Raw genomic sequence first — 24,859 nt, forward strand, 5'->3', positions numbered from 1 at the left:
GTTAATTACCTCTATTTCTAAGGCTGTCCGGCAAAGGTGTTAATTACCTCTATTTCTAAGGCTGTCCGGATTATTACTTAGAGATGTTCCACTATTTTGGATTGAAAACAATCACAGCTCAAATAAGAAGTGCAGAGCATCCAGGCAGATTCTGCACACACATGGCAACCAATGTGCGTGGGTTTCAAAATCCTAAAAAGCTTGTAAATAAGCAACTGTTTGACACCCTTTTAATTTCCATGGACTAAAATTAGTAGACTCTTTTCTGGAAATGGTGGTTGGGTCTAGTACGCACCTGCCCATGCCATTTACATTTTCTGAAAAGTTCTCAATTTCTTGGCACTGGTTGTATTTTACTCTCACCTTAATGAGCCAAATCCGTATAACTTCTTTGATGTCAGTTTCTTTTGCTGCTTTTTTTTGTTAATCATGTTCTTTTTAAACAACTGAACAAAAGAACACTTGCAAAGCACAATTTTAGGATTTGGCTGAATGCATAATCCACACAGAATATTACCTTATTTGCATGTGTGTGTATTAACAAAAACAAGTCAAAATCCAATCTCTCAAGTCTTGCAAAGTTGAAAAAGGACACATTATAATTTGTTGGGGGTTCAGATTGGTCAGGCACTTGGAATGAGGTGAATCTGAAAAATGTAAGTAATTTAATATAAAATGAGAAGTTTATCTAATAAAATTGTGGTTTGATATATGTTTATATTAAAGATCGTTCATGGCAGCAAGATTAGCGGAAAGTCTGAAAACTACAGCTGAACCTTCCCAGTGTTTCAGTCTTAAATGCATTGTCTTATTATGATGGTGTCTCTGGAAGGATGTAGATGTTCTTCATTAAGGATAAGGTTTTCTGATTTGGCCTCCCAAGATGCCTCTATTTGTATCAGTAGCATATTCGGATGTGATATATCTGTAGCGTATTCAGATGTGATAAATCTGTAATCACGCATTTTTACACTGTACAGTAGACTGATCTATGTGTACATCTCTTCTCTTGGAGAAAGTATTAGGCAAATTGTGGGGTTAGTATGTACCGCAAACTTTTTAAATGTGATTATTAATAAATGACTTGTTTTTACTCTAAGAAGCCTTGGGACATATATCTTTTTTGATATAAACATTTTTGCATTTTGATTGCCTTCGGAACTGGGACGGGTCCCTTTGGCCTAGTTAAGAGATTTATGCAGTCATATGGACTCCCGACACACAAATGCTATAAGTTGAAAAATAATACTGCTAATCCACCCAGTATATATTTTCTAGTTAAATGTATTTACTCTCTTGCCATTCTCTCTAGATTTAACATTACCCTTGGCAAGAAATCAAAAAAATTAGGAAAATTTTTTTTGTCAGTATCACTTTAAGTTGCTTAACTCTGAGGAAGTGCCCAGTGTTTGGGGCACGAAACGCATTAGTTCTTCACACTCCCACTCTTGATGTACCACTATGTATGTTTAAATAAAGCCGTTTATTGATATTATTCCTACCGCCTCCTGTGGATATGTCTACCTGCGCTGCCAGCGGATATTTTGTTGGATGCATTCCTGTAGATCTTTTTGCTAGTACAACTAGCGAACATTTTGTAACTGTTCAGAGTTTTTTAATACTGTAATCTCAAACCCATGCTAATGTGCCCATTGATCTTGGGATTGCTGGGCTTTTTGGTGAGCATATACTGTGGAGAAGACTTGAGACAAATTTGATGTCTTACATTATCTGCCAAGATTTATCTAAGAAGAAATCTCAACCGGCACCTACTGTAAGTCTGAAATGTATTGATTCTCATCTATATTTCATGTTTAATGTCTTACCAATATAGACCATATATGACAAAGCGGCGCTATATGGTCAAATGTATCCAGACACATGGAAAGTGCAGACAGGATTTCACTAATTTGTATATACAGACTAAGATTTAGATTCAGTTTTGGTTTGGATGATTATAACATTTCGACCAGCCCTGGCAGGAATCCAGCAATGTGTCTGCTGTATTCCCCCCCCCCCCTGCATTGGCAGCTTTCACTCGCCATACATGTTTAACCCATAGGTGCTGACTTCCCTTACCGCCAGAAATGGGACATTGTAAACAGAATAAGGAAATTAAGATGAAAGGGAAGTAGTAGGAAAAATAACCCATGTCTAAGCATTTACAAGTTGGTCAGCCCATTGAGTGATTTTGGCAAGTATCAGCAAACATCTCGATGTGTATGTTTAATTAAAGACTTTATTATGGAGGAATGTAAATACCCCTGAAGGAAGGTTGTTCTTACAGTGTTTTCAGAAAGTCTTTTATGTAAAAGGCTAAATAAAAAAAAATCTTTTTTTTGCTAGTGCTGTGGTGTGATACATTGAAAAATACAATTATTAAATTAGAACAATTAAAGTAAACATTATGTAGATATTGAGACAAAGCCCATTTAAAGACATATATAGCTATTTTAGTGAATGATGTGTAAAGCATTACAGCTGATTTTACAGGTGATTTTATGCTATCCTGTAGAACTGCTAATTTAAAAGAAGCTGTTAGTATTACTTGGAACCAGAACATTTTAATAAATCATGCTGGGGCAATGAAGCAAAATAACATGCCATAATTGTGATAATACGAATGCCTTATTTTTCTTTGCTGCTATGTGTATTAGATACAGAAATCGAAAACCAAAAGAAACATGTCGGGATGTCAACTCTCACCATTAACATTCACAATATGTTTACAGCCACAGCTGTAAAAGTTAGGGGAATGTATTTTAACAGTGTTTTTGGATTGAGTATAAATGAAAACTTCATTTGCTTGTTTTGTAGAATCAGCTCCCAAACTTTTTCAATTTGTTGGTCCTGGTGCACGTACCCTGACTGGCCAACGTCCAATCCTCTCACAAATATTGATTGAAGTACAGCACCACAAGTCTTTTCTATAAATAAAAATGCCTCTATTGGAACACTGGCAGGATCTGGATAAGCGACGTTTCAGGCTACACAGAGCCTTTTTTCAAGCTAAATGAAAACTTCACCCCAAGCCTTTTGTCCTTGGGAAACTCACTTTACTGGTTTAATAAGTGTAAAACAGATTGAAAAAGTATTTGGGCTGCAAGTTAATGAGAGAGAGAGATTTAATGCATGAACAGAAAGTGAAATTGAAAACATATACTGTATAAAATATTATATGAGATGATATACTTTTTCTGTAAAGTGTTTGCAAATCCTTATAACATTAGAAGGAAAACAATATGAAAGGGAGATGAAATGAGAGGAGAGATTTTGTTTTATTTTGCATTAATTTTTTACTAGAAAAATTTACACTCACTGTTGTTGAGTTGTTATTTGGAGTAAAAGAAAAGAGCAACGAAAATGTCACAGAAAAGAAGCAGGGTATTTTCTGATGCTGATAAATACCTAGGCATGTGGACACAATGGTTTAGTCTACTTTACAGTTAAAGGAAAACTATACCCTCAAAATTAATAGTTTTTCCTTAAGAGATACTGACATCAGAAAATAAACTTTTTTTATCATCTGTCATAACGTTGTCTTTGAATGCTATTTATAATTTTACCATAAAAGTATTTGCCTGATTCTTTTACATTCTTCCTTACAACCCTGTTTCTCTATGAGGGGGCTGCCATATTTGTGCAGCAGTAGTTTGTTAGCATTAGAAACTCTGATTGACAGGTTAAGACGGGACAGTCAGGTTGGCAAAACAGTCCGGTTTAGGAACTTCAAGTGACAATTACTTACAAAAGCAGAACTATCGACGAAAAACAGACAACATGACCTATAGGTAACGCTTGATGTAGGTTAACATTTTTAAAAGAAAATTTTAGTGTCAGTATCACTTTAAGCCCCCATTTTATGATATTCTCTTGTGCTGCCGCAGAGATCAACTGACCAGAAATATTGCAGCTCTAACAGTAACGGGAATAAGTGTGAAAGCAAAGAACAGAAATTTGTCTAATTGGCTCATGTGGCTTAACATATATGGGTTGTTTGTGTGCACTGTGAATCGTAGGATCCCAGGGGGCAGCTCTTATTTCTTAAAATTGCAGTTTCCTATTTAAGATTACCCAGTAGCACATACTACTAAAAAACTATATTGTTATATTTACATGAAGCAGGGGTTTACCTATGAGCTGTTTTATGCAATCTATTTTTAGAGCCTCTGAAAACTTTCTGCTTGGATATTTCTTAGTCATGTATATTTCACCACACACTACACCACCGCTTCTTAGGCCATTGTCTTCTGATAAACATATCAAGTATTAATTGTTTTGTGTATGTTGTTAACAGGGAGTGTCTTTGTTATAGGTACTGAAAACTGATGTTTGTGAGGGTGAGGATACACTGGCTCACAGTACTGGTAAAAAGCAGCCTGCTCTGTCTCCTCATCCAATGAAAAGTAGAGTTGAAAGCCCAGCTGTTATTACAGAGTCTCAATTTGACAGTGGAGAGGAGAGGCATGAGAGTGCCTCAATTGGATGTCCTCAGAAAGGTAAGTTTTTATCCAGTGGTGTTTGTCAATGTAAACATTGTATATTAAAATAGTTGATTGCAGAGGTGGTTTAAAAGTGAGCATAAATAGTCTGCAAAATGAATTGTATGTGGAGAAAAAACAACCAATACACAGGATAGTGGCTATAGTTAAACATTACTTCAAGCAGTACTTGGTATGACTGCTTCAGTATTGAACAGTCCCTTTTGTTGTGTATCTTTTGACCATTTCTAGATTTGGCTCTACTTATTATATATAGTCCTGTACATAGAGTTTTCCAGGCATACTATAGGCTCCGCTACATTCGATATCCTTCTCCGGCAGTCATTTTGCTTGTGTCTCCTGTTTTGGTATTCACTAGGTGCGTGACTTGTGGATTATGCCAGGATTTTTTGTTTAATGAAGATAGTGACTGCATATGACTATAGAATACATGCTAACATAGATTTTTTTTTTTACTTCTCTTTTAAACTTTATAGCATTTTTTTGAATGCCCATGGAACATGAAAGGAGGAATTCAGTCTTGAATTCACTAAACATTTATATAATTTTTCCCATTTCCCAGGCTTTTGCATCCTTTTATGAAAAATACAAGTTTTTTTCACTGACCACAGGCCCTGCAACCCTTTTAAAAGTTGCATACATTACACAAGAAATATTTTAGCAGACAGAGAAGATGGAATAAATGTTAAACTTTTTGTATTGGCTCCAAACATTTACCTTTGTAGCTTACAGCAGGTTAGCCCACACATTATGTTGATGCTCCACCTATGGGTCATATTCCCCAGCCATCCATAAATAAATATATTGTATGGAATGAACAGCATATCGCTCTGGAGCTTGTGGTGTTAATAGTAGTGCATGATTGAAAACTCCAAAAACAGAACAACCCTTTCCCATTTGTTAGGTGGTAGATATAGGTTCTGTTCAGGTACCGTAGATTCTGTGCTTGCTGGCCACCTATGTGAATTGTCACACCAACATTAATAAAAAATGAACTATGGTGACATTTTGTAAAAACTGAGATTCTGTAAAGATTGCTGCTTTAAGTAAGCCCTTTAAAGGGTTCCTGTGCACATGTGCAACCAAACCTTGAATGATATAAAGTGGTTAAATATAAATCATTTTTCTATGTACTTTTTTTATGATGAGCAAGCCAGAACAATGATTACATTAACTGCATGATTTGCAGAAATCTAACACGCTTACATGACTATGGTTGTCCGTTATAAAAGAGAGATGTTACTGTGCAGTCACCATGGATAACCTCCTTCTGCACTCTGCTATATAAATGTTGTTCTAACCTGAAATAGGCACTTTCTTGCTATTTCGGAAGCCCATGAACACTTGTAGAAATCTCCCAACAGATCAGCTTTCAGTAAAAAGGATTTTAATCTCTGCTTCTCCGGCCAACAGAATTTCTTTCGTTAAAGGTGGAACTTGGAAGACTGACTTCATCTTTGTCTAGTGATCTTGTCCAAGAGGACTTTTTTTTGTTAAGAAAAGAAAGCAGAGAAATGAGGTCCTCTTTATAAAGTACTGAATATTTGCAGTAAAAGAAAAGGGCAAAGAAAATGTCACAGAAAACAAGCAGGGTATTTTCTGATGCTGATAAATGTGTAAAATGGCATTTTGTAAGCATTTGGTTGACCATGCATTCTCCATTGTTCAGTATATAAATTGATTCATTGGCGAACTAGATGTTACAGCAAATTCATTTTAGGGCCCTCCAACATATACAGAGGTTGTCCTGTTTTACCAATATATGTTAATATGGCTTCCTCTTTAGTTACTTCTCTGCATTGATTTGTGATCAGATTTTTATTCCACAAGCTTTTCATTGTTACTCTTTTTTTTTTTTTTTGTCAAACTCCATAAAGTTCCTGTCTAAATGCTCATTTAACAAGGTGTGAATATTACCTGTTGCTACTTTAATTATGAGCATTTACCTCTAGAAGAGGTACCTGAGTTTCACAAGCTCATTGTTGTTAGAGTGAACCATGGTATGTTCTGTTCTTTCTAGGCTGCCATGGTTACATATTAACCCCTTAGTTAAATTGATTATTATATTTGTTTTCCTCAGGTCATTAAATACAAAAAAAGTTGCATTTTTGTTAATGTAACATAAGAATGAGGATACTGAAGAGGTAAAAGCAGTCTTTAAATACAATTATGTTATCAATAGTATCTGCTGAGTATTGTTTGCTTGAGAATATGGGAAATTATGGCTAAACTAGGCTGAAATACCATCCTCAGTTGGTCATCAAATTCATTGTTACCCAGACTTCCTGGGCACCTCTGGAAAGAGATACTAAAAATTACAAAACAAAAACATTTTGCTAAATTAAAATTCCTTAAAAAGTTCCATTAACCCTTTAAGTGCCAGCAGAATTGACCAATTTGGTTACGCGAAATGCCAGACGTTTTTGAAACATTCTGTGCTCTCTCACTTTAGGGGCATTTTCTGAGGGGAAACCTATAGTTCACCTAGGAAAACTATACATTGTTTTTTTCGGGAGAAACTGAGCTTTCTAAATCTGCCTGAGTTTTCATGTATTTCCACCTCTGCAAAAAGATTTATAGTGCTAAATACAAAAAAAAAATGAAAAATTCCTATTTTTCACAATATATGAACTTATACCTGAAAAATATTTCATTTTACGCATGAAAATCCAACTGATTTGGAAAGCCTCATGTCTCTTGAACGTGCCAATACCAAATATGTATAGTTTTAGGCAGATTTAGGACATCTGTACAGCAAAAACTCCCGGCAGTATATTACCGAATTTTGAAAGCAGAAGGCAGAAAACGGCATACTTTTGATTCCAAGGCCACAAAATCCTGAAACAGTATGTTTACCCCAGAAGACCATATATTTTTGGAAAGTACACATTCTGCCGATTCCAAAATGGGTAACTGTGTCTCTCTACTCCTAACTACCAAACATCAAAGCTTGTCTGAACGTGCGTTTTTTATCAAAATGTATCAAAATTTTGAAAAATCACTTCAAAGGTTTTATTTTGCTGCTCCGCATATCACACACTATATTAGATACCAAGAAAAAGCACCCTGAATATGATTGCCAGGGGTCCACTGAACAGTTTGATCCCCATTGTGCATAGGATTACCAAAGTACCTGGCATTTAGAGACCCCAATATGAAGTTAGCACATCCAAATTGTTCAGGACTTTACTTCAGCTACTGAAAAATCAACACACTGACTGCATTTTTTGTGGGGTAAAAACACCGAAATATACGTTTACCCCCCAAAACCATATATTTTTGGAAAGTACACATTCAACCAAATCTAAAATGGGTACCCATGCCTTTCTGCTCCAAACTACTGAGTCGCAAGGCTTTCCCAAAATTGTCAGTTTTGGTGAAATATCTGAAAATTTCCTAAAAGCTTCAACTTCCCAGCACCATATCACCCATGTATCATTACATACCAAGAAAAAGCACCCTAAATATGATTGCCAGGGTTCCTCCAAACAGTTTGGTAGCCATTGTTCATAGGTTTACCAAAGTATCTGGCATTTAGAGGCCCCAAAATGAAGTTAGCGCATACAAATAGTCCTGTGAGTAACTTCAGCTAATGAAAAATAAACACATTGACTGCATTTTTTGTGGGGTAAAAACACAGAAATATACGTTTACACCCCAAAACCATATATTTTTAGAAAGTAAACATTCTACCGAATCTAAAATGGGTACCCATGCCTTTCTGCTCCAAACGACTGAGTCGCAAGGCCTTCCCAAAATTGTCGGTTTTGGTGAAATATTTGAAAATTGTCTCAAAGCTTCAATTTCCCAGCTCCATATCACCCATGTATCATTACGTACCAAGAAAAAGCACCCTAAATATGATTGCCAGGGTTCCTCCATACAGTTTGGTGGCCGTTGTTCATAGGTTTACCAAAGTATCTGGCATTTAGAGGCCCCAAAATCAAGTTAGTGCATACAAATAGTCCTGTAGGTAACTTCAGCTAATAAAAAATCAACACATTGACTGCATTTTTGTGGGGTAAAAACACAGAAATATATGTTTACCCCCCAAAACCATATATTTTTGGAAAGTACACATTCTACCGAATCTAAAATGAGTACCCATGCCTTTCTGCTCCAAACTACTGAGTCGCAAGGCCTTCCAAAAATCAACAGTTTTGTTGAAATATCTGAAAATTGTCTCAAAGCTTCAACTTCCCAGCACCATATCACCCATGTATCATTACGTACCAAGAAAAAGCACCCTAAATATGATTGCCAGGGTTCCTCCAAACAGTTTGGTGGCCATTGTTCATAGGTTTACCAAAGAATCTGGCATTTAGAGGCCCCGAAATGAAGTTATTAGCTGAAGTTACCTACAGGACTATTTATATGCACTAACTTCATTTTGGGGCCTCTAAATGCCAGATTCTTTGGTAAACCTATGAACAATGGCCACCAAACTGTTTGGAGGAACCCTGGCAATCATATTTAGGGTGCTTTTTCTTGGTACGTAACGATACATGGGTAATATGGTGCTGGGAAGTTGAAGCTTTGAGGCAATTTTCAGATATTTCACCAAAACGGTCGATTTTGGGAAGGCCTTGCGACTCAATAGTTTGGAGCAGAAAGGCATGGGTACTCATTTTGGATTCGGTAGAATGTGTACTTTCCAAAAATATATGGTTTTGGAGGGTAAACATATATTTCTGTGTTTTTACCCTACAAAAATCTCCCAAATGAAAATAGTACATATGAATTTTCACATATGACACTCTAACTGCTACAATACAAGCACCTGGTATGTGCATTATGCACCATAAGACCCCCTAACAGTATAGAGACCCTAGAAAACCATATATTTTCTGAAAGCACACATTCAGACAAATCTAAAGCAAGTAATTACATCTTTCTACTGCAAACTACAAAACCACAAAGCAATGCTAAACATAACGCTTTTTATGGAATTTCTGAAAATAGTCACAAAGCTTGCATTTTACCCCATTATATACCCCACATTTTGTAACGTACCAGCAAAAGTCATCCTCAATATGAAAGCCAGGAGTGTACTGAACAGTGTGATGCCTGATATGAAAAGATTTACCAAACTAGGTGGCATACAGAGACGCCCAAATGAAAATAGTACATATGAATTTTCACATGTGACGCTCTGACTGCTACAATACAAGCACATGGTATGTGCATTATGCACCGTAAGACCCTCTAACAGTATGGAGACCCTAGAAACCCATATATTTTCTGAAATTACACATTCAGACGAATCTAAAGCAGGTAATTACATCTTTCTATTGTGAAACTACCAAACCGAAAAAGCAATTCTAAACATAACTCTTTTATGGAAATTCTGAAAATAGTCACAAAGCTTGCATTTTACCCCATTATATACCCCACATTTTGTAACGTACCAGCAAAAGTCATCCTAAATATGAAAGCCAGGAGTGTACTGAACAGTTTGATGCCTGATATGAAAAGATTTACCAAACTAGGTGGCATACAGAGACGTCCCAATGAAAATAGTACATATGAATTTTCACATATGACACTCTGACTGCTACAATACAACACCTGGTATGTGCATTATGCACCATAAGACCCCCTAACAGTATGGAGACCCTAGAAACCCATATATTTTCTGAAAGTACACATTCAGACGAATCTAAAGCAGGTAATTACAATTTTCTACTACAAACTACCAAACCGCAAAGCAATGCTAAACATAACGCTTTTTTTATGGAAATTCTGAAAATAGTCACAAAGCTTGCATTTTACCCCATTATATACCCCACATTTTGTAACGTACCAGCAAAAGTCATCCTAAATATGAAAGCAAGGAGTGTACTGAACAGTTTGATGCCTGATATGAAAAGATTTACCAAACTATTTTGTACACAGAGACCTCCAAATGGTTATATAGCAGACAAAATTTCCAAGGTCAAAATGAAGTAACAAAAATCACTAAAATCCAACAAAACCGCAAAAATCAATGCTTTTTTTTTTTCGCCTACTGTAATCAGCAGTCAGAATCAATTTTTGATAATTTTAGCATGGCCAAATAGGTTTTACAGACAGAAAAAGGGGAACAACACCTTTGCAAAGCTGAAAATGTAATAAAATGGCAAAACATGCAATAAAATGTCTAAAAATGCACCAAAATCACCCAAATTGCAGTATAATCACCAAAATAACATACAAAAGGTATTGCGCAGTGCAATTAGCGAATACGCTATTCGCAATGGCAATAAAACAGTTTTTTCAGCCAAAAAAACAGACGATGCGATAAGGAAAAAAAAAAAGACACAACAGTGCAAGTGTGTGTGTGTACAACTGACCAATTGCATGTTGTGTGTGCAAGCGTGTGGGGGTGCTGTGCTGTGTGTGACCCCCCTGATCCCCCAAAAATGTATGTGATTGTGTGTAAGTGTGAATGTAAGTGTGTAATGGGAAAATAAGTGTGTGTTTCTGTGTGTGGATGGGCACTAACCTGGGGGAAGCAGGTCCAGAACGTTGTGCAGGGCTGGAGGAAGAAAATGCTGCATCACCCAGGAAGATCCGTTGTGAGGGGGCGGAGCTTCGGCTCAGGAAGTGAAAGCAGCAGCAGGACACGCAGTGTGCACGTGTCTGCTGCTGCATTTGGGGCCCCTGGGCGATCGCGCCTCAGGGGCCACTCGTTCCCGGCCACTGCTCGTTGCCTGGGGGCTGGGGAACGAAGAGGAACGGAGCAAGCGGCTTGAAAAGCCGCTCCTCCGTTCCCTAACACTGAAATGCTGCAGAACGTAGAATCTACGTTCTGTGGCATTTCAAGTGCCATCCCCACAGAACGTAGATTCTACGTGGGGTGGCACTTAAAGGGTTAATGTGGTATTTGCCAAGTGTATTTATTTAAGGAAAATTAACAAAGCCAGTAAACTGTAGTGACTAAACTAGGCTGAAATACCATCCTCAGTTGGTCATCAAGTTCATTGTAGAAAGGAAGATATTGCCGCACAACCCTCTTGGTTTCTGGGTGCAAGTAGTCAAAAAGGCACTGCCAAAGTAGCCAATATCATAGAAAAAATAAAAACTGACACAGCACTCCAAATTTTGTATGCAAAGAAGGATATATATTGTAGAAAAACATACCAAAGCCCAAAGGGCGACGTTTCGGGGTATACAAACCCCTTTCTCAAGCCAAGGGCATCATCATTCAATTAACAAGCATTAGTTTACACCTATTTATACAAGGTAACACAGGAAGTTACATATAGCAAATTACATCATTGATGATCCTCACACATTAACCCCTTAATTGCTTAATGTTATCCATGCAGGTATACAACAACTCGGCGTTAGTCCACTGCATATCCAAATCCAGCTAAAAAGAAACAAAACAAAGAATAAAAAACAGAAATGAGACCAATGCTTATCCCGTCATAGAAATACATATAGGTCATAGTCTCTATTAAGCCCATTTGGGGCCAACGTGTTTAGTTGGTGTATCCACCATACCTCTCTTTTCCTCAACAATAGTTCTCTATCACCCCCCCCCGTTTAGGGGAGGGTACACATTCCAGAACCATATATTTCAAATCAAAGTTCTCTAATGAACTAAAAAGGACAAAAATACTTTTTTTTTCCACTTTGTACTCACTGTATGACGTCATGTTGGCGCCAGAATTCACTCAGGGGGTGGGTATTTAAACCATGGCTTGTTACACTACAATATCCTTGAAAAAGGTCCCCAGGTGGGACCGAAACGTCTGATAAAAATGTGTTTTGTTTGAAAATAAACACTATTGCTTCACTACAGAACAGTGTGTGCTGATCCTTCATAAGACTATATACGATTTATTGATCGTGCACCACTGGCAACATCTGTCTGAGTGCTGGTACTGTGGGACTGCATATATATATATATATATATATATATATATATATATATATATATATATATATATATATATATATATATCTCTATCTAGCTATATCTATAGATATAGGTATAGATATATATATATATATATAAAGTTCCAGCTGTGTTGCACTCCAGTCAAGCATTCTCTTCATGCCTGGGTGCTGTCAAATATATTATAGAAAGTAGTTCGCCAAGATTGACGCACTCCAGGACTTCATACTGCAGTTTAGAAAAGAAAATTTATTGTCAATGTTTCGGTCCTGTTCTGGGCCTTTCTCAAGACATGTCTTCAGAAAGGCCCAGAACAGAGACCGAAACATTGACAATAAATTTTCTTTTCTAAAGTGCATTATGAAGTCCTGGAGTGTGTAGATAGATAGATAGATAGATAGATATATTCAGTAACAACCCTTGTTCAACCTGGACAGCTTTCTGTAGAGGTGTATTTCCCATTTCTACCGTGTGCAAGGTTGCCACCTGGCCAGCATTTTACCAGGTGGCAACCCTGTTTTAATGCAACAGGTTTGTCACCTGGCATGTTTTATTAAAAGGCAACAAAGCTAAAAATATAGGAAGGCTGCTATTATTTCTAAGAAAATGTGGCAACCCTAACCTTGCCTTATCTTGGCTATTCTCTCTTCTTGCAGGCTCTTGTGTTTTAAAGATTACTTGTAACTCTTGACAAACTTTTATAAACAGGACTTTGAGAGCAGAACCAGTTAAATAATTGTTTTGCTGAGACCTGTTTTAAAAGTACCCCTTTCCACTACGCTGTACATTTATGTATGATCCCTACCCCCCCAGTTATAGCAAAAATAATATATATATTTTGATGCTCTTAAGTGCTCATTATTATAGACTGCCTGGTACACAACAATATTACTTACTGAACTGCATTTGCCCACATTGTATAAAATGTTTTATAGTAAGTTTTAAAATATATACTGTATGTCTGATTCTCTCCATACTCCTAGATTGCAAATAGACCTTTTATGTGAAGCACATCTGTCCAAGGTCGCCTTTCCTCGCAGTGAAAGGATCTTGCAGATGTGCGTATGACAAATTTCAGTTAAGTGCAAGTAGGTCCAGGTTAATGCAATCGCATACACGTAATCGTCCAATATGTCTTAATTACCAGTGGCGTTTTTTTGGATGACTTTACCAAAAGCTTTTCTCTTTGGATTTAGGCCTCTTCTGCCATTTATAGTTCTGAGCTCATGTAGGTCTGAGCTGCATGTTTGGCAGCTGATGTTTAATATGAAAATCATGCAGTTAGACTCTGGGTATCCCAAGAGACCTTCTGATTCCCAGTTATAGGATTTTTCAGCTGTGCATGTTAAACGAGAAGCAGAAAGTAACACCTTGTGTGAGTCATTACCCAGAATCATTTAGTTGCTTAAATCTACATTGGTAAATTGATTTGAAACCTTTGAGGCAAACCTTAGCCTCGGATTCTATTTGACTCTTTATGTATTGGTTATTTAACAAAGTGGATGTCTTGACATGTAGTAAAGTGGTGTGACTAAAAAATTAAATAAACCTGACAAATTCCTAATTATGTTGAAAAGAGCCGTTGTGACGTAGATGTCTTGACTTCTTTTAAGATATATTTTCTTTTATGAACTTTAGACTTAAAATTACCAGTGTTTTTATAGATGCTCATTATGATTTAGAGAGATATCAGATCTAACTGTCTACAGAGAATTCTGGGAGGTAAATATTCCATCTTCCTATTGTTTTGCACTTTGACTTTCGGTTAGCTGGAGTAAGATAACTCCAGTCACCCAAAAAAATTGTCTGGTGGGCAGGAGGTAGCATGTAGTATGCCTTGCCAACTGGACTGACTTGTGGCCTGGTTACCCATTATAGGTCATTGAAATTGAAGGTTTATCATGGACCTTTTATAGCCCTTATACCATGTCTGTTTTGTTACACATTATTTCAAAAGTTGACATTCACTATGCAATGCAATGACAATACTGCATCTGAAAAATACTTCAGTTTACCTTTGTATGTTGTCCAGTTTTCATGTTTACCTTTGTTTTATTGCTATTGTTATCAGCGGACTTCTCACATTGTTTCAACAGTTTCAGCCACCAGGGCAGAGAATAGAAAGGGACTGCTTTTATTCGCATTATATATACAAATATTTGTAATTTTACTGCACATTAAGGGCACATTTATCAAATTGTATCTATTCATTCCTATGGGATTTTTAAAAGCATATTTATAAAATGTTGAACTTCATTAGTACTTCATAAGTACAATTCTAAAAATCCAATAGGAATAAATAGAAAGTGTGTGGTTAGTTTTATTGTGGTGAGTTCTAATCTCACATTTTGATAAATCTGCCCCTAAATGTTTCATAATGGTAAAATGTTACTTAGTTGGAGTCACTAGAAGAAACATTTTTGGTAACCTATGAGGCGGAAGCAGGTTGATGAGCCGGTTTCCGATTTCCGGGCTGAGCTTTTATAGGCATACGCCTCTCACTCCGTCGCTTTTATCACATCATCGGCGGCGCGGGTCTATAAAAGAAACCCGTAATTCGGGTGCGGGCCGGCCTGGGTGCGGGCCGGCCTGGGTGCTGGGAGCGAGGGTGTCAGGCGGGTGCAAGTCAGGAAAAGCCCGACCCGCACATCACTAAGTGCTGTGGAGTCGGAGTTGGAAGCAATTTTTGGTATCTGGAGTCAGTCACCAAACGTGTTACTGACTCCGACGCCTAATAACTTTAAATATAAGCACTGAAAATGATCAAATCTGATTTAAGAGCTTCTATAAAGGAGGATATGGCAGAAGCAATTCTGTTTCTAAGAACAATACTTTAGTTAATTTTGGATTGTAATAAACAGCTATTCTACAACTATATGCCAAGTTCAATTAATATAAGTTTTTCCGATTTGTTTTGGTTTATGTAATTTAACTTTTGATTTTGGTTTAGAATTACCAAAGGATGTGCTTTTTATTTTTTGAACTTTGGCAGTGATAAAATGCCTTGTATCTATGTAGTGTAATAAATTTCTTTCAATCAACATGGAAAATACATTATATATTAAAGAAACAGTTACACCAAAATATGAACCATGTTAAAGTACGTAACATATAATATACTGTTGGCATGCACCGGTAAAAACTGTGTGTTTGCACAGTAGTGATGTGCGTGTTGGGGTTTCCCCTAACCGCACCTGATCCTAAGCAGCCCTACCTCGGCCCGTGCCCGCCCTCATCCGGGTTTCTTTTATAGACCCGCGCTGACCTACCCCGCCGATGACATCACAAAAGGGGCGGGCAAGCAGGCGCATAGTCTATAAAAGACGAACCCGGAAACCGGCATTTGTGTATATATAGTAGTCTTTCTGAAGCAAACGTTTTACAAGTGCAGCCCAACAGTATAATATATCTTAATTTCTTTGCTACACTTCAATTTTTGGTGTTACTGTTGCTTTAAAAACAAAGGAGTTGATGTTGAAATTAGCATAAAATGAGGCATCAAAGGATTTATGTACCAACTCCACAGATAGATCATTATTGTTAGATTTGGCTGAATACCGAACCAAATCCAAGAGTGAAAGTGAACTACGATATATATTATATCACTCTTGGATTTGGTTCGGTATTCAGCCAAATCTAACAATAATGATTCACGGTTCAGCCAAAACTCAAAATGGTGGATTAGGTCCACCCCTAATAGAATATATCTTATGTTTTAACATATTATTAAAAAAAAAATCACATTTCAGATTTTAAAAGCTTAGCTTAAAAGCTTAGCTTGTTTTGAAAAAAGCAAAATATCGTTGCCCTAAGTAAACTAAAAGTTCCCCCAATAAATGTGCAAAACTCATGTACAGTAATTGAATTTCAAAATTTGGTTGGCAGTAATAAAGATGAATTGTATGTAAAATTCAGATGCAGTGTCCCACTAGTACTACAGTTTTAATCATAGTCCTTCTTTCTCTTTAACTTGAGATTTGTTTGACAATAGATGACTCTTATATGTGCTATATTCCTGACCTCGGCTGTCCCGGCTCTCTCTTCCAACTCTGATTTTTGCTTCTCTCCTTTTTTCCTCCTGTAGTGAGGTTTTTGAAGGAAGGGGGTGATGAAGGTCACCTGGTTTTTCCAGTAGTTGAAAACTGTAATATATACTTATTACAAGGAATCCTGCATAAGCAGGGATAAATTACTACATTTCCCACAAGTTTTAATTTGTGGTGAAGCCCCTTTGGACTCCATCCATCATGATACTTCATGCATGAAAAGTAAACCTGCACAGATAAAACTGTTTTAGTAGAACTTTGCTACACTATTAATAATGAAACAATAATATGGCTCCTTGCCCAAGGTGTGGTCTGATAGGAAATTAGATGTGCCAGTTGGGCAGAGAATTGCCTAAGGAAGAGTGACATCAGAATCCATAATTCAGTCTGTCTCAAAGCCAATTTTTTTAAATTGTTTGTGAAGGGCACGTAACTGCAAGGAAATGTCTTGTTCAGCTGTATGAATCTTCCTGTGTTATTGTATTGTTGAGGCATGTAGAAGAGTTGTGAAGAGATCCATCAATTTTTTCTTATAAAAATGCTTGTTGTTTGTATACATATATAGTTTTGCAGGTAGGGCTAGCATAGTTTAGAGAAGACTAGACTAGCAGACTAGACCAGGTCCAAATGAGGACAGAAATGTTGGGCACAAATGGTATGCGAATAAATATTGTTTTACTTATCTCGCGTGTGCTGGTCCTACCTGCAAAACTGTACATATTTTTGACCAACACAAAGCAGGGATATGTATATAATACAGTATGGAACATTTTTTGGGGTGTGTGTTTATTTTATATACCATAATAATGGAAGGCACATGCAAAAAAATCACCAACTACCAGGAATTCAGACCTTTATCAAGATGCTTCATAGTTTGCAAACAACCATCTAAATACTGTAAATCTAAAATGTATTTTATAATTTTCATACTATTTACAAACCCTGAAAAAGGTCTCAAGTAGTGAAATGTATAGAATTAGCCATACATTTAATGGAGTGCAGGCCACCTTTATTTTATTTACTATAACATTTGGTTCTTGATACCGAGCTTTAAAGAGGTGCAGCTTTCAGATATATTTTTGTACAGTCTCTTAGGTGCAATGACTGCAGCTGGATACTTCCTGCAGGTGTTGACCAAGGTCTTGCGTCACTGTGTCGAAACTTTGGCCTACTCTGCCCAGCAGAAAGTAGCTCAGAAGCTTTTTAAGTTTTTTTAAAATGAGTCCGTTTGTGCTAAAATTCAGGTCTAAAGTTTTCAAAATTGTAGATAAATTAAACTACTGTAAAAAAAACAAAAACCTATGTGTCAAAGGAAACACTATACACTCATGCTAAAAATACACAGATGTGCTCTGGAAGGCCAGGTCTCAGATTATAGTTACTGCTGCATTTGTATATTCTTAGGCTGATAATAAGCTGACAAGATACCTCTAGAAAAGCTCGCAGTTACTAGCATAAGCACCGGAACAACAAACTAAAATGTAGATATTTAAAGGGACAGTTCAGTGTAAAAATAAAAACTGGATAAATAGCTAGTATGTGCAAAATAAAAAATATTTCTAATATAGTTAGTTAGCCAAAAATCTATAAAGGCTGGAGTGACTGGATGTCTTACAGCAAACTATTTCCTGATTTTCAGCTCTCTAACTCTCAGCGACTTTTCAGTGAATTTGCAATTTATTCTCTGCATGCTGGTTAGATTCAAAAGCAAACGGTTATGGCCCATGCGCCCTCCCCAAATCTCTGATTGGTTACTGACTCAGTGGAAACCCAAGAGTGCTGCAACGCAGGAAGTATTATTCTGTTCTGTTATTTTAGACATCCAGTCACTCCAGCCTTTTACATTTTTGGCTAAATCGCTATATTACAAAAAATTTTTATTTTGCACAGCCTATCTATTTACCCAGGTTTTATTTTTATACTGAACTGTCCCTTTAAATGTAAAAGCTGTTTTGAACAGTGAAAACAATTCTGAATGATACCTGGCATAGTTTACTGAACCTCTAGTAAATGTGTTTGCAAAAGGGCAGAGAATTTGGCAAGGTTACGGTCTCTGCTCATGATAATCATATGCTGTGCAGCTTCCCTTCCCTAAAGCCTTAACTCTGATTGCAGAAGTTAGTCCTGGCAATACAGCCAGCTTGTAGCCTACAGCTAAGTTATGCAAATACTAATAGTGTAATTATGGTGCTTGCTCAATAATTATGTGTATAGAAGCCACTTTATTCAACTAGCATAAATGAAAATACATCTTTCTACAGACGCCTTTCAGATCTCTTCAGTGCACTGTCTTTATTAATACAAAAAGCATTATGGCACTAGTCTAATGTGAAGAAAACAAATAGAAGTTACTTAAATAATGCTCCTAAAAGAAAATTTTTGCAGTGTGAATAACCTGCACCACAATATGTCACCCATTGGAATGTTCAGTATTAAAAACATTAGGTAGTCTAATGCTTTTAATTACACCGTAGTCTTCGTGCTAAAGGAATTTCTTACAATTATGTGGTGTTGCTTTTATATGATGGATACTGCTGCTGTATATGTATTTTGTGTTTTAATAACACAAAAATAAATAGCAAAGGGGCAATAAACAAATGAATAGACTGTCTTCTTTATATGGAAAGAGTGATACATTATTAAAGCACTTTAAATACAGCGTATTAGTATAGTAAATCGTATAGTAAATAGTGAGTGCACTGACCAGGAGAGCAGCCAATTCAGTGGTTAGAGAATGACTGTGGACATAAACTGGCGTAAATCTGTAAATCTGTGAATCAGCTAGGGGCCGAAGAATTTGTTTATTTAATTTTGTACAAAGCATTTTCATGGGAATCATGGAGGTTACACCCTAATAATTTATTTAAAATGTAATATGTAAAAGTCAGTCAATGATCAACACTTTCATGTTTATAATACTATAACCTAGTTTATTCCCTTGAACCAGAGACCATTGTATTTATATACAGGTATGGGAGCCGATATCCAGAATGCTCAGGACCTGGGGTTTTCTGGATAACGGATCTTTGCGACGATGTCGCTGGCTTTGGATTCCATGTGCGTCATCATTTTGCGCATGCGTGCTGTGCAGAAATCGAATAGGGTTGCCAGCAGTTGCCACCAGTTTTGAACCAGTTTTTTAAACCCGCTGTCTGGTTTCAAAATACCTGCTTGGTTTTCCAAAGTCTGAAAAACAGCCATGCCTGTCCTCTGCTTCCTGAGCAATTTGTGCTATCACAGACCATCATGTCACTGACCCGACCATTCACATCACTGGCCGTATCATCAGCCCCACCTCTGTTGTCACTGGTGCTGCCCCCTGTCCATAGTCCAATTCAAGAAAAGATGGCAACTTTAAAAAATCTATTGAAATGCACGCTGGAGTGCCCAAATATGGCAGTACAGCATACCTCCCAACTGTCCCATTTTTCGTGGGACAGTTCCGATCTTGACAGCTTAACCCGCAGTCCCGGATGGTCCCGACTTTCTCTTTGATCTCCTGCACTGAACAGCCAGAAAAAGATAAAGTTTGTAACTTAATTGGCTTTTGGCAGAGAACCCAGAATAGATGCTTGGATGCCTTTGTAACAATGTAAGATAAGCAGGTCTCTTGGGGAAACTGACTTGCAGCTAAAGGGCAATTCACCTTCATTAGCAAAACTTTAATAACCATTAAAAACAGAAATGTGGTCAAACTTTCATAACCTGCCAAATTTTGCAAAGTTAACATGGTAATTAGGGGGCATGGTCACAAAAATAGGCGTGGTCAAATTTGCCATGCTACACGCTCCAAAACTTTTTGTCCCTCTTTCTATTTCCAAAATGTTGGGAGGTATGGTACAGTCTGCCACTTACTTTTACGTTCATTTGCATGTTTTCTTTCCAAAACCCCTCTGGCAGTGCTATTGGCAGGTTGATTCAATCCAAGTAAATGACAGGCTGCTCAACCACTTTCAGGCTCTTCTTTACTGACCGAAGAACCTTTTGGTAAGAAATGTGCCTGTTGGCTTTTCAGAACAACCTTATATCTGTGGAAACCTTTTTTTGATTTTGGTCGTTCTTCCCCAGCTGTAGTTTAACCATCACCTACACTCTCTACCCAGCACTAGCTTTATTGTATTCCAATATGATTTTTTTATTAGATAAGCCAGTTTTTCAGTTTTTATATGATAAAATTCGCCATGAGGGCATACTTATTTTTAGCGTTGTTCATAGCATTGACTTGACCACAAGCATGAAGTTCATTATTTCAGGTCAATGTACGCATGGCCAACTGTCAAGAGTTCAGTCGGGGGGGCTAAGGAGAAAGGAATATTGGATAATCCTGTAGCCAGACATTTCCTGAAGCAACGGTCACTGTTTGTTTTGAGATGCATGGTTGTAGATCAAGGGGACAGGTAATTCTCCAAATGGAATGCAAATGGATATACTTTGGTACACAATGGCTTAAATGAAATGAACAGTTATCACTGCATCCTTTATTGTGACATTTTGAGCTGTAATATGTAAATATTTGTATCTAAATGTCTGTGCCTTTTATACAGTTAATTGCTATTGTTTGAACCTCTGTATTATTGTAAAAGTAGGCACCCATGCCTATTGACTTGGGTGTTGCTCAGTTAATTGTGCAGGGGCTTCTGCACCCATTCATACCAAGAGCGTCTATCAATTGGATCACCTTGCTGGGTTCCCATAATAGAGCTGCCTATTTTTTGTGCCTAAGCTTTTTAGCTCAACAGCCCTATTTCTCTTGCACCTGGTGCCTACTAGTGTCATATCTATGATAAAATATGTAAAATATGCTAGCAGTTCTTTATATGCCTTAGTAACCTCTGGGACTGGCAATTTAACTAAACAATGTTGTTTGGTCTTCCCACAAGGGCCCACATTTTTCAATCTATGCCTATGGGTTGCTGCTTTATTTGTCAACCCCACATTACCATGGCAGAGATTAGATAATTCCTTTGCCAACTCCTTCATATTATGGTTCTGTTAATCACGTATAACCCTTTTTGGCCATTTTCTCACCAGTCTGACCACCAAGTAGTCAAGGAAGTTGTCAGGAAAAAGAAAGAGGCTGCTCTGATGTTCTTCTGCTTAGGAAAGGTTTGAGAAAGGTTTCTAATTTTATTCCTAAGCAGAAGAACATCAGAGCAGCCTCTTTCTTTCTCCTGACAACTTCCTTGACTACTTAGTGGTCAGACTGGTGGGAAACTGACCAGCAGGTGGCGCTGTTGTAACAAAATTCATTCATATTAACAGTACATGTATCCCTTAATATCTTGGAATTAAAGCAAAATAAATAATGAATGTAAATTACAAAACTGCTTAGAATAGCACCCTCATAAATTTTACATTCACTTATTTTAAAGGTGTACTTATCCTTTAAAGAAACATTTTCCTTTTTAATGTAATAATAAAACAGTGCCTTTTACTTGATTCAAATTAAGATCCTTAAAATAAAATAGAATCCTTACTGGAAGCAGAACCAGCCCAATCGGTTTATTTATTGTTTACAAGTTTTTGTAGTTAGACTGAAAGTATGATTTACGAAAAGATCCATTATCCGGAAAACCCCAGGTCCCGAGCATTTTGGATTACAGGTCTCATACCTGTATTATTTTCCCTATCGTATCTTGTTTCCCCAACATCTGATCCATTTGTTTTTAATACTTTACTCCTTATTTATTATTGGGCTGAAGATCAGAAGTTCTTCACTCCCCCAATCCCTCTTCCATCCTCCATGTGATTATAAAAGCTATTATTTTTTTCCTTGTGGTTTTCATATTTTTGTGCACATGTTGTATATCTTTAAATCAGACCCTACGCTAGTGCTCTTATGTGTCTGAACTCAGACCCACTGCTTTGGCCCAGGTGCAGATTTCCGCACTAAAATGTGTGAGTCTGCATTTGGCACCAAAATCCGCTCCATGTGCCTGCACCTGGGCCAATGCTGTGTGTCTGGGAGTACACACAGAGGAGCGCTTCTTCAAGTCTAGGGGCTGATTCTCAGCTTGCGTTTATCCACAGACTGAGAATCAGCCCAGTGTGACTGTAGCCTTAGAGGTGCATAATCGGTGCAATCTCAAGTTAAATGGTTACTTTTTTTTCATCAGATATCTTAGAATACTGAGCAACACTTCAATTAAACACATGGAGATTTTGCTTTTAATCATATGACTAACCAAAAAATTTTCATTTTCAGCAATTGGGGATAAAGCAAATGAAATAGAAGAAAACGCTTTGCCTAAGCAAGAGGATCCCAGAAGTTTGTCGGATGACTGCTTTCAGAAAACCGCAAAGGTATCGTGTTTATAATAATGTAGCAATAAAAATATTTTCAGCACATGTATAATAAGCTTATGTTGTGATAATGACAAAGGCATCATGATTTTTGTTTTTCTAAATTATTAGCACCCTGTGAATCTTGAGCAGACCCATCTGTAAATGTTCTTGTAGACAACTGGCTAATATCTCACAGGCACCTATTGGTTGCCGAAAATCTCAAGGCACACAAAGCAGTGATTGGTTTAGTTGGTTTGCACAGAGAAACTGCAGCTGCTTTGGTTCCATGAAATTGCTATAGAAACTGAATTGAACTGATGGTCCAGCAGCATATAAAACTGTTAAATATACTGTTTTTTTCCTAAGACTTTTATATGGGATTGGGACCATGGTTTGCTTTTAATGTAACATGTATTTTTAATTGTATTTAATTGTAACACATTCCTGTGCTTCGTTTTGAAGAATAAAGTTTTCATCTGAATGTTTTATAAAACAAGATTGAACAGGCTCGCCTAGGAATCTGTTGCTGGAAACGGTACCGCTGGATGCACCTCATCACAGAAACTTTCTGCACAGTCATGGTTAATGCTGCAGTATATGATACAATGGATAGTGTTCTGCTTTGTTTTGTATTTATATTTCCACAATATGCAGAGTATACCTTTATATCAGGGCAACCATAAAATCTGCTGATATTTTTTTGTAATTCCACCTCTGTAACAAGATCTATACATTTTTTTTTTATAAATCTGTGCATTGGTGAATCCAAGTTAGTAAATGTCTTCCTGTTATGAAATGTACACATATTTGAGTGATCCCCTGAATCGAACCCCAACAACCCTAATTGTATGTATCTAATTCAGATCAAATATCATTTTGTTAATGGTATTTCTTGTTTAGCAGACAATGAATGCTTTTCACAATGTATTTTCAGGTAGTTTACATACTGGAGAAAAAACATTCGAGAGCAGCGACTGGTTTTATTAAACCTTTGTTTGACAAGAGTAGTGACTTAGCAAGGAAGCGTGCTTTGTTTTCTCCTGTGGACCACAGACTTCCCCGCATACATGTCCCTCTTGGGGATTGTCCTCACGACTTTTCAGTCCACCCAGAAACCTATGCTTGCACCCTATTTATCTGCAGTATCACAGCCTGGAGAGAGGACAGCAACTTTGCTGAGGGGTAAGTAATGCCATTAGAAAAGAATAATCTTCAGAAATCATGTTTTGAAATGTGTGAGCATAGCAGTGGTCATTGTAGAAGAAATCCATTATTTGCTCCTGCCTTCCAATATAGTAGCCATATTTTCACAAATTTGTACGGTACCGAATCCTGGTTAGTTATTCTCACAGTAAATAACAGGTTATAACCTCAATATAGGATTACAACCCGTGTATTTTTAAGGCACATTCCCAATAAAATATATATATCCCATTAAAATTTAGTAACACTCATGGCTCCCAGCATCCCACCCATAGCTTTAAACAAGCAGTTTTGCCTACTGTTTTAGGTGCTATAACCATGTTTTAATTAATGTTGCAAAAGTGGAAACTTTACTTGTATTGCTACATAATTCTCACAGTATCCTACATTTGCTAGAAATTGCTCAGTGTGTATTTGTGGAAATCTGGTCTATTTTAAAGCCATGGAGCTGGGAAAGTGAACAGAAGTTAGTAATCAGCTCTTTTGGATGGAGGCAATGTCTTGTGATCCTAAAAAGAGACTGACATGTCTGTCACAGCTGCAGATTGAGAATATGAGAAGAGAGGAAAGAATAATAATTCTGATGATGATTAGAAAGAGAAAATGGATCCGACGTGCATATAATTTCTGGGTTAAAGGTTGGACAGAGGAAGCACCCTGGGTGCGGCTAATAAACCTCAAAAAACAATGTTTAAACTGAATGAGAATCACGCTTTACTGAAATCACTGGAGGTTTATAGCTGTGGCTCTAACAGGTTCATTTGGAGTTTGAAACACACTAAATTTTGTACTGCTTTTAACCTTATAATCAGTTTTTTAGTGTGTATTTATCTCATGATTCTTTTGATGCAATGTAATGAACTTTAAAATCTTAGCAGATGGCTCCACTCGTAGTGCTCTGAATTATGAATAATGATGGTGAATTAATTATATTCATG

General features: G+C 37.1%; 1 protein-coding gene across 3 annotated transcripts in view; it reads left to right on the plus strand.

Annotated features, from left to right (window-relative positions):
- The window catches only part of dis3l2.S (DIS3-like exonuclease 2), a 203,490-nt gene that overhangs the window by 70,380 nt on the left and 108,251 nt on the right, over positions 1-24,859 (plus strand). For all 3 annotated transcript variants that reach the window (XM_018265604.2, XM_018265606.2, XM_018265603.2), the window contains 3 exons: positions 4,316-4,499; positions 22,639-22,736; positions 23,653-23,900. In XM_018265604.2, the coding sequence (XP_018121093.1) occupies positions 4,316-4,499; positions 22,639-22,736; positions 23,653-23,900 (530 nt within the window). The remainder of the gene's footprint in view (positions 1-4,315; positions 4,500-22,638; positions 22,737-23,652; positions 23,901-24,859) is intronic.

The sequence above is a fragment of the Xenopus laevis genome, chromosome 5S (genome assembly GCF_017654675.1).
Source record: "Xenopus laevis strain J_2021 chromosome 5S, Xenopus_laevis_v10.1, whole genome shotgun sequence".
NCBI classification, from domain to species: Eukaryota; Metazoa; Chordata; class Amphibia; order Anura; family Pipidae; genus Xenopus; species Xenopus laevis.